At 36.6% G+C, this 12,017-nt stretch overlaps 1 protein-coding gene across 2 annotated transcripts in view; it reads right to left on the bottom strand.

The window, feature by feature from the left end:
* The window catches only part of rcan2 (regulator of calcineurin 2), a 68,835-nt gene that overhangs the window by 54,292 nt on the left and 2,526 nt on the right, over nucleotides 1–12,017 (bottom strand). For both annotated transcript variants that reach the window (XM_082148313.1, XM_082148314.1), the window contains exon 2: nucleotides 11,262–11,479. In XM_082148313.1, coding sequence (XP_082004439.1) covers nucleotides 11,262–11,477 — 216 coding nt within the window. In that variant the 5' untranslated portion in view covers nucleotides 11,478–11,479. The remainder of the gene's footprint in view (nucleotides 1–11,261; nucleotides 11,480–12,017) is intronic.

The raw sequence follows: 12,017 nt of genomic DNA, 5'->3' as shown, positions 1-12,017 counted from the left end.
TTATATATATATATATATATATATATATATATATATATATATATATGTGGGAAAAAGTCCATGTTTTGTCAGCTTTAAAGTTTTAAAGCAGGGATATTGTGCTCATGGCCATGTAAATTGAAGGTGTTACTCATCTCTAAGGATGAAACTATGACGGCACCAACATTCTCTAGTCTATTAGAGCACTTTTATATTCATTGTGGTGCTAATCCATGCAGCAGCTGCATCCTAATAGACACTCTCTAACCTTTGATTACAATAAATCAGAGCCTAGAACTTTTTGGCTATCTATCCAACAGGGTTTGATTTGTGGTCTTGAATTGAGAGCAACGTCATTCCCCCTGCATACAAAGGTTAAATGGTAGGCAGCTGTGGCATGTAATGCATGTTATATGAATACAATGCTGAAAATTAATTAAATGTCAGATGGCCAAAAATTGGCTATGTTTAGAACAGTATACATACAACTCATACTGAACATTTTAGCAGTTTTTATTCCAAGATGCTAATGGATGCCAGTGAATGCAACATGTGTTTACATTTACATTAATTCATTTGGCAGATGCTTTTATCCAAAGTGTCTTACATTGCATTCCAATATACGTAATATATTGTTGCTTTTGGGCGGAAACCTCGTGTCTCCATATTTTTTTTTTTTCATAAATCATTACTATTGGTCACCCATTATGTCTGTCTGTGGGTTTTGCAAATATTTAACCAATGAAAAGTATTAAAAAGAGCTTGTGACTAAAACTCGTAACTCCATTGGATCCTCAAACTGCCACTAAAACTCATAACTCCACATGCCTCTATCAAAGAAAACTGAGTGCCCACATGGCTACAGTAAACTTTATAACCTGTAAGGTGATGAAACATAATTCGATGCACTTACTGACTCAGATGCACTTACTGACTCAGATGCAGACGTTCTAATGACGGACAAAACAAGTATGTCCAAATTCTCCGAAATGTCACATGCAAGTGTCTGAAGCAAGCAGCAAATCAGCATATTAGAATGATTTCTGAACTGCTAATGGCTGCTAAAAACTCAGCTTTGCCGTCACAGGAATAAATAAATAAAAATTATATATTAAAAGAGAAAATATTTCAGATTATTGCTGTTATTACTGTATTTTTGATCAAATGAATGCAGCCTTTGTGAGCATAAAAGCAAAAAACATTTTCAAAAACATTTAAAAATCTTACCCATCCCAAACTTTTGAACAGTAGTGTAAGCATAGTGAATTTTATTTATTCAACAGATTTTTCAATCCTTTTCAGTATTGAATTAAACAATGTAATTAATCATAATAAATACTATTCAAATATAATTAATCGTGATTTTTATTTTATGTTTACCATCTTGAATTAAAATTTTCACTCAGCTCAACGCAATGCATTCTAGTATTACCTTCATTGCTGCCAAAGTAATGTATCTTAGAAGGCATCATGATTATGCTGCCAACAGCCTTCATGTGTGATGTCTTGTCTAGGTAAGCAACACACTAGTTTTTGGAAAAGAGTTACCGAATTCCATGGACACAGGATTGTTATGAAGTGTCGTTAACACTTAGAAAATGCTATAAGAGATGGCCGGCGGATGAGAGGCATGAGCGTAATGTAATGGGGCTGATCAGGAGAATGCAGGGAGAGCGAGCACTATGATGACATAAGCATGAGTAGTGACTAGTGAGTGGGAGGTATTAAACCCCCCTGGCAAAAACATTGAGCGCAGCACTGGGAACAGGTACAGCAGAGAGGTCATGCACACGTCATGCACAGTTCCGCATGGATGAGCAACATTAATGCTAATAGATCCCCATTCATGTATTTAACCTTGACAGTTTGCAAAACAAGAACCATAGCATCACGTATCAGTGCTAGCCAGCACAATAAAAGAGTGACACTGGAATGTTAATAGCTCACTTGAGGATAGCATTAGCCGTTTTTTTTCTGTGTCCCTGCACTCTATAAACGTCATTGAAGAGAGCAGACGTCTGATATTTCTGCAGTGTCACATTACTGGGCTATGGTTTCATCCGTTTGGTGAACTTTAGCCTTTCAAGCAGGAGGTTGGGGTTAGTAGTCAAGCATACACACACTGGAACAGCCATAGTACCTTGGCCTGAGGAAAGGAATTCATGCAGAACAAAAGGCCATACTTGTAACTCCACTTAAAACTGATATGACCATATAAAGCAGAACTCATGACCAGCAAGCTCGATTACATAACCCCAATGAAACTAGAGCTCCTCTAAACTCTTCTAGATTCCTCTGTCTTTTGTCAGGGTTTTGTAGTGACATCATATAGGAAACTGTACAACGAGGAGTCCATTTCTGTGCATATTTCAGGTCATTCTGTACATTTAAACTCAGTTTTTCTGTCTTTGGTCCCAGTAGGATGCTGACGTGTTGGTGCCTCAACCATGATGGGTCGTTTGCTATTCAGAACTGAATTCAGAATGCCATTCAAATTTCAACTGAATTCCTGAACTTTAATTGAGGTAAGTCAAGTCAAGTCAACTTTATGTATAAAGCGCTTTATACAATACAGATTGTTTCAAAGCATCTTTATAGTGTGGGGCAACCAGCGTGGGGCCGAGAGCCATGGGAACGGAGTGTGGCTGGTGGGGCAAGTGATGATGAGCGTCACCTGCGCACCACACCTGACGTGAGTCCCATGGAGCTGGAATGATAAAAGGAGGAGTGATGACAGTGAAGGATGAGAGAGGACCAGGCCTGGATTTTATGTTATGTTTTATTATGGTTATATGCTTTACTTTCATCTTGTTTTGTGTTTATTTTTGGATTAAAGTTAACGTTGAATGTTCGCTGGTTCCCGCCTGCTCGTTCCCTTATCGATGAACTTCGTTACGGATTGATAACAGGAAAATGAGTAAATGATGCAAACAGAAGTCATTTCGGCTGTACAGCAGTTCTAAAAGAAAATAGTGTAATTATTCAGCTGAAGTCAGTTCAGTGTTGATTCATCTCCGTTGTAAAGATCATCAATTATTAAATTAGTTCATTTTCATCTATAAAGCAGGTCTGCTGAAAACAGTGATGTCATCGTCCAGCTCAGTTCAGTTCTCATCCAATAGTGTCAGTGCAGTCAAATCAATAATATTGTTGAATATTAAGTTTCCCCAGCTAAGCAAGCCAGAGGCGACAGAGAAAAAAAAACCACAAAAAAAAAAACGGATGTAGAATACCATTCTGACTGACAATCATTAAAAAATATTGTTCTTCTACATTTTGGCTACCTGGACTTTCAATGGAGGGACAGAAACCTCTAAGGTGTCATTAAAATACCTTAATTTGTGTTTAACCAAGATTAACCAAAGTCTTAAGGGTTTGAAATGTCATAATGACAAATGATGTAATATTATTAATAATAATAATAATACGTTTATTTTATATAGCGCCTTTCAGAAAACTCAAGGTCGCTTTACAATAAAATAAACATGACATAGAAACATGACATAGAAACAATACAAATAAACTGAGATTGATAACATAATAGATAGAGGTACATAAACATAAAAATCAGATAGAGTAAGGGGTCAGAGAAACAAATAGCAAAAAGATATGTTTTAAGGTGGGTTTTGAAATCGTGTAATGATGATCGCGGTTGTGTTGGGGAATAGAATTCCAGAGAGTTGGGGCAGTGGTACAAAAAGCCCTTCCACCAAACGATGATAGTTTGTGCCTACGGATCGTCAACAGACCGGTATCGGAAGATCTAAGTGTGTGAACTGGGGAGTAGGTAGATCAGAAATATATGGGGGGCAAGACCATGGAGTGCTTTGAATGTGATAAGGAGTATCTTGTATTGAATACAAAAGTGAACGGGTAGCCAATGAAGTCTGCGTAAAATCTGAGTAATGTGGGAAGATTTCTTTGTGTATGTAAATGATGACAGAATATTTATTTTTGGGTAAACTATACCTTTCATTCAATTTAAATAACTTAATATTTTATTTAAATGGTTAGTTCACCCAAAAACTAACATTCTGTCATCATTTACTCAACCTCATGCCGTTCCAAACCTGTATGACTTTCATGACAATGGCGGAGAATACATTGAGCAGCTATATTAATTGTAGGTTTTATTGCTGATTTTAATATTTATTTTACGCCATTAAATGCAGATTTTGTATATTATGTGTATATTTATATATAATGAACAACATTTTTTATAAAATAAATCAATTATTAAATAGAGTGAAATGTTGTTTTAGTGGTAACAGCGAAAAATATGACTCAAACTGGGGGCCTTTATCACACACACCTCTTGTAATTTGAACACTACATGCACTGAAAACAGCATATCTGAAGGATAAATCTCACTCTGTCTTTCTGCATGCTTGGTAATCACTCCCCTGTCGAGAACATTTATCTATGTTTGCCATGCTAACAACTCAACTGGCAGCTCATAAGTGAGACACTATGTGAATCATGTCTAGGTTTACATGTGTGACATTTCCAAAGTGGATATTGTATTGATGCAGGGTGAGCTCAAGGGAGAGACGCAGGAAAAGTCTGTGACGGATAGCCATGACGTACCGCTGGCTGACGTGGGTAATTCTATCAGTAAATGCCACCGCAATATTAAAACTATAAAACAGCTCTTCGTATGTAGTACACATGAGAAGGCAAATGTCAAATAATGTTAAAGGGACAGTTCACCCAAAATTGAATTTTAGCATAATTTACTTCTCACTATGTCACAAAAAAAAAAAGATATTTCGAAGAATGTCGGTAACCAAGTAACAGAAACCTGTTTCTGTTCCCACTGACTTCATATGGACAAAAATGGTAAGTCAATGGGAACCAAAACTGTTTGGTTACCAGCAGTCTTCAAAATATCTTCTTTTGTGTTCTGCAGAAAAGAGAAAGTCATACAGGTTAGGAACAAGATGAGAGTGAGTAATTGATTTATTTATTTTTTTGGCTAGGCTATTGAATGCTGCTTGACAAAGTCTTCCCTGAAAGTAAAAAAAAAAAGTTTCTTTAGCTTAAAGTTTGAAAGTTTGGCCGTCCAAACAACATGATTAGAAAGGAAGACAGCTGGTTTTAGACTTGACAGAAGAGTCAATCCACATAATTTGCATTGCATCAGCTCTCCGCGTGGGCTCCAGACTGCCTGATTTAGTAAAATCTGTAAGATTGCTTTCCTATTCTTAGGGAGCTAATAACGCCATACGTCTTTAAATAGATCCTATGCATCACCTGGGCCTTTCGGGTTAATATAATCACAGCCTACTAAATTGATTCAGCGGCTCAGATGCACAAGAAGTGCCTCTTCCAGAGGTGCCAAACACAATCAAACATTTTGACAGCGCTGCGAATCACGGCTGAAGGCAACGGCACGGTGCTGATGCTCCTTTGCAACAATTTGACCTCCCTTGATCAATCAGCAAAGTGGGGGCACTCGACAGCAGTCCGCGTCCAGGCGAGAGGGGAGAGCGGGAGAAACGAGAATAGCAACAGCCTATTCCGTCTCGCTGTCATCTGTCATTAAGCTTCATAAATCTGGAGCATTCCATTGCTCTCCGGATGTTAGCCAAATCCAATCAGGGATGCTGAATACTCTGTGCTGAAGGGATTGCAGGGTCACAGGGGGCTACAACCCAGCAACAGCCGGCTAGAGGGGTAGAATGTTTAAAATGCAATAATCTCATACACATGAGTGAAAAATAAGGATAGAAATATAATAATAACTTCTAAGATGATGCAGATGACTATAATAGCATCTATGCGTTTCCAGCATGCCCTTGTGGTTGCAGGAACTTAGTTTTACATCATTTTCCAACCTCTCTGATTCCCTGAGTCATTAAGACCTCGAAATCAGGTCTCAATCAGTTAATAGTTATGCCAAGTACACACAAATTATATACATTTAAAATATGTAAACTAATAAATAAATAAATAATTCATTACAACATTCTTTTTATAACTTAAATATTTGGACATTTACTTTATTTAACAAGTAATTATAGATTACTGGTAATGATTATTGTGAATATGTAGCTAAGATATCTGGCTCATCTCCTATTAGGGTATCTGTATACCTGTATACCATCCTATTAGGGTATCTGTACAGCTTTCCTGTAGCTCAGTGGTAAGAGCATTGCGTTAACAACGCAAGGTTGTGGGTTCGATCTCAGGGGATTGCACATACCTATGTATAAAATGTATAGGATAACGCAATGTAAGTCGCTTTGGATAAAAGCGTCTGCCAAATGCATAAATGTAATGTATACTATGCTAGTACATAAACTAATTCAAACAGATTTTAAAATAGGACCCAATTTGTCACTACCTCAGTAAGTTCTGAATTCAAGTGACCGCAAATCATTTCTTGGTTATGTCCAATTCAAACAAACTGGGAACTGTTACTGTGACTTGTACATTTGTATACAGTAATTAAGCTTGTGATAATTATAAGTTGTTGATATAGAATCAGAACATGGTGTATCAAATACTTTATTTTTTTAAGTCTGAAGTTTTCGATTACAAGTCCACTTTATAAGCAAGAAAAAAATAATTATTCAAGCTAAAATGCTGTTTAGGTTATGGTGACCGACGATAGCATATCCTTCGTAGCTCCATCAACATAAGTTAAATAAATGGGCCAGTCAGTCCCATTACACCCATTAATTCAAAGCTGTCCCCTTCCAATCAGAGACAGATTCATTAAACAGCAATCAGCTGAGTAGCTATCAGAAAGCTTCTGCATCCCACAACCATGTGCTCTGTAATCAATTTAGAGGAAACGGAGAAGATCTTTATCAAGAGTAAACAGTTCAGCAAAAAGCCATTTATGAAAGTTGGTCAATCCAGGATATGCAATCATGCTCTGTTAATCGGTTAATATTCCATGGCATTTGTAGGGGAAGAAGTCAAACATTAAGAGCAGAATTATCAGCACAATTAGCTGGCTAATTAAGTATATGTTCCCTCCTTTATGATAGGGGTTTGTATTCTGTAATAGACACTATAATTGAAGTTCTCAAAGAAATGAATTATTCTTTACATTCTTGCTATGTGGCTAAAGAACTGTTTGGCTCACAGTTTTGCTCAAACACAAATTGCTGCGTTTATTTGACTGCGTTTTATTTCGGCCCTAGAGTTGTCAACAGCCATGTTTTATTAGATCAATGTTATTAACAAATATCTAAGTAAAATATTTTAAATAATAAAAAAAGAGAAACTATCCAGGTTTAGAAAATATACATTATTTATACATTATTACTACAAATAATATTTTATTTAAATCATACAACCTGCTTTCTGCAGGTTACATCAATATGCCAGTAGGTGGCGACATGTGACTGAGTCACTTACTCAGATGATTTGTTTAAATCATTAATTCATTGACGAATGAAACTAGTGACTAGTCTTTAGGTGTGTTCGACTTTTGCAGACCAACCGGTACCGTGTATGACATCAAAGTTCTGCGAGAACGATGTCATACATCGAATGATCTGTACAGTGCAGCTTCATGACGAACACACCTTTTATTATAAGTGAGTCAGTGAATCATTCATTCAACCAATTTGTTCAAAAACACTGATTTGCTAGGCGTTAGGTGACTTTGTTTGGAATTATTTTTATTGGCAGAGCAAAAACTGTCAATATTGTGCCTAAAAAGGCAGAACTCAGTATTAACTTCTTGTTTGTTGAACTGTTTTGATCATTTATTAATTTTTAATTAGGACCAGGACTGGTACACTATTAAAGGGGACCTATGATGCTCATTTTTATAACATGAAATATAAGTCTTAGGTGTCCCCAAAATGTGTCTGTGAAGTTTCAGCTCAAAATACCCCACAGATCATTTATTATTCTATGTTGTAAATTAAAAAAAAATTTAGTGGAAGCAAAAACATCCTGTTTTTGTGCATTTGTATCTTTAAATGCAAATGAGTTGCTGCTCCCCACCCCTAATCCAGAATAATGCTGTGCCTTTACAGCTCGTGCCTCAGATACTCTCCCAAAAACTAACAAAACATCTGTTTGGTTTTGATTATCATCTATCATGTTCATTCTCATGTGACATTGCAGTTTTTCTTTATCATTAATGTTTATTTTTAATTTGCATGCATTTTAAAGCCATATCAGTTTAAACTTCTGAAATATGATTTTCTGAGCACACATCCGAAGCAAGCGCACAGAAAGCTGGATGTCAGACGGCGTGTCCCGTGAGTATTAAACTAAGTTCTCTTTCACATCTTATTGCGCTTAAACTATCAAATACACACAAGGTTATATAAAAACACACAAAGTTCACATAAACACAGTCGGTTCTGTGAACGTAAACAGCAGGGAAAGAAATTGCATGTGTATATTAGATCTGTGTATTAAAGTGACAGCAGCATAATATACAGCTGTCAATGGAGGGACAGAAAGCTCCCAGATTTCATCAAAAAGATCTTTATTTGTGTTCTGAAGATGAACGATAGTCTTACAGGTTTGGAACAACATGAGGTTGAGTAATTAATGACAGACATTTTAATTGTTTTGTGAACTATCCCTTTGACTGCTCTGGCAAGAAGATAAGCTAATAGAGTCTGCAGATTCTGTCACCAGTCGTGGGCGGGGCCTGTTCCAACGTGACGACACATTTGAGAACATTCCTGTTTCAGATTTATGGGGAAAATAACAAACATGGATGGATTTTTACCACAATAGGGTGATTATGTACAGACACTATGGACGCATAATTATGTTTAAAAAAAAAACAATACAAAAGTGAATTTTGCATAATAGGTCCCCTTCAAAATAAAAAAAATGCATGACACCCACAGTGTTGTAGTGAAACTATTCGGGCTACAATGTAAATTAACTTTTAACAAAAGCATTGAAGCCACACAACCTTGCCCCAAACCAAACTCACAGCATGGTACAACAAAGTCCCTGATTATGGATCACTGAATTCACCTTAAAAACAATAACTTTCAACACTGTTCTTGTTATGTAAGGAAATTAACCACATGAGTCATGCCAAGTCAGGTTCAAGTTAATGCGAGGCAAGGGGACACTTTTCAAGAATACTGTGTGCATGTTCGTATTAGTGGAGTCATTCAAGAGTAAAAGACAGGGCACTTGTTCTATTTCATAAGGAGCCCTTCTGGAGCCTGTGACTCAATGGAGCGAGTCATGGACCACCTTTTATACAGCCCTTCAATCAGATGATCTAGTCTGTCTGAGAGTAGCTGTCAGGATGGATCAGTGTAAGAAGTGTAGCCTATGTGCGTGTTGGTTTAGATTTCTTTTTCCATGTGTGTGTGTGTGAGATGCAGTCCAGTGCAGGTCAGAGAGGCAGACAGACATGGTAGAGCTCAGCATATCACATGATCGGTGTTCTTAAAACTGTTCGAAGAAGGTCTGGGCTAAATATTCAGCTAGAGGTCAAATATTCAGTAACTGCTGTGTTTCCTGTTCCAAGCATGGTTCCAAGTGATGTAACATTCAGGAGACATAAAGAGCTTAAAGTTGGCATTACATTTTCTAAATGTGTCTTAATGATCTCATTGTGATTCATCCATTCATTCATTTTTTTTCTTTTCCCATATAATTGAATCAAAATGATGATGTCAAAACTACATCTTCCGGTGAAACAATAGACTTCTCTCTGGTGATGCCAATCATGTTTTTCCAATCATTTAGTCCACTTCAACCCTGCCCGTATTCTTGCAATCTACTGCAAGTTTGCATTAAGATCTGCCTCCATCCAATCAACAACCGATGGACAGAGCCAAGTCCTGTTCTACATTATTTATTTTTCAATAATCCAAAAATGTACATCACGATATGCAAGAAATTATCAGTCGCTACCTCTGTTACAATGCCAGGTTAGAGACTATAGCTAAATGATCGAACGATCGATCTTAAAAGGAACAGTTTACGAAAAAAGGAAAATGATGTCATCATTATGTCATCATGTCGTTCTGCCATGAAACATAAACTGAGATGTTAAGCAGAATGCTAATATTAGTAATATTTTGTCAATTTTGGACCCATTCTCATTTACTTTTATTGTATGCAGGGTTAACATTCTGCTTAACATTTCCTTTTGTGTTTAACAGAAGAAAATCATATGGGTTTGGAACTACCTGAGAGTGAATATGATGACAGAATTTAAATTTTTGGGTGAGTTTTCACTATTATCTACATGCATATTCATCCATGTATATGTTTCATTTTTAATTTTGTTTTATCAAAATGTCATAACTGGATTTTCTGGTAAGAATTTGGTGATATACAGGAATTCTCCAATCATTTTTTCCGCTTGAACTCTGGCTCTGCAAGCTCAAGTTCATCTGTCACCATTTTTGACACCCAAAAATCCAATCGACAATCAATGAATGAATAGTCTCCGCACTTTTTAAAAAAATTATCCATTACACTTGGATCTATGTCACAATTAAGAAGAAAAGATCTGTCGCTACTTCCGTTTCATCGTGACTCCAAACATTTCTCCCATGTTTTATCACCAAAGTGTTGAAGCCAAAAGCTCATTATAACTTCTATTACAGCTTTTCATTACTACATAAGATAGCTTTAATCAGCCAATCTGTATCTATTGTGAGATAATAAGATGCTGAACTGAAAATATTGGGAAGAAACATAATAGTTATCTGCATTTTGTAAATATTTTTGCATAAGAAAATCATACCAGCAACAAAACCACAAATAGGCTTTCATAAGAAGTGAAAGATACTCCCTTGCCTCTAGGTGTAAACTCACTCCTTAGAGCGTTTGCAAATGAGAAGAAAGCAGTGGCGATGAGAGCCCACAAGCCGAATTTCACACCTGAAGTGGCCTACATGTATAATTGGGTTGGAGAGGCCTAATTCAAAATCATGTAATGCAGGTCGAGGGAATTGCTTTTCCACTGGAGCATTCTAGCATACCTACCAATCAAATTGCCTTTGTTCCTATGTCTCCATGAGGTTTTTACTGTGCCACAATACATTTAAAACTATCTAAAGGGGGAAATATTGTTTATTTTTAATGTTCTTCTCCTTTCTTTTCATGCTCTTTGACTTTTGAACCCAACCAATCATGTGAGGTTGTAATCTGAATAACGAGGAGGCTGAAAAGTTTTTAGAATCCTGTTTGGAAACAATCATTTTTGTGACTACATTTGGTGCCACTTGCGCAATTAACTTCCATTTCAGCTTTACAGGATACATTTTTACATAAAATTAAGTGCTGGTGATGAATATGTGTGTAATTTCATTTAACCTTACCTTGCCCTCATGGTCTTCAAATACTGATTGGTCGACGTTGCAGGCGAAGAGGGACATGGGGAGATCATTGAAGTCGGTGATTTGTTGGAAACTGTCTCCCAGTGAGGACTCCCCCACGGTGGACTGCAGGACTACCAGCTCCTCTCCTCCTAGGAGGTAAACCCGCTGGAGGAATGGAGCACTTCTCATGTTGGCAAATAAATGCTCTCCCTTCATGGCTGTAAGGGGTACACAACAATATTAAAACTGAGGATGTGTTTTCTAATATCACCAATTGCTTTCAGGATATATTCTACACTTTACAGTCCACTTACAATGTTTTCCATTGACATGTTTGCTTTTTGGCATGACTAATGTCACTAAACATGAGAAATATATGGTTCCTTATTCACCAAATGAATAATCAATATCTTTCACCAAATGTTCTTTGTAGCTATACAAATTAAAGGGTGAAAACAGTAACAGCAAACAAACAAAAACAGTCAATACTCAAAAGTACAAAAGTACATATACTCTTAAATATTGTTTAATCCACATGATTTTTTCCCCCCCAAATTGTTTACAGGCTGTATTCTACACTTTGCAGTCTACTTGCAACATGGGTGAAACAGAACAGAAAGAGGACTGACTAAAAAACCGAGCTAAACTGACGAAAAAATAATCAATATCATTCAACAGATCTTCTTTGTAGCTAAAGGGTCAGTAACAGTAAATGCAAACAAATAGGCAATAATATATAAGTATACTCATATATTG

Source organism: Leuciscus leuciscus (assembly GCF_965113295.1).
Source record: "Leuciscus leuciscus genome assembly, chromosome: 19".
NCBI lineage: Eukaryota > Metazoa > Chordata > Actinopteri > Cypriniformes > Leuciscidae > Leuciscus > Leuciscus leuciscus.
Note: the sequence above shows the minus strand (reverse complement) of the source record. Positions and strands in the feature narration are given on the sequence as shown.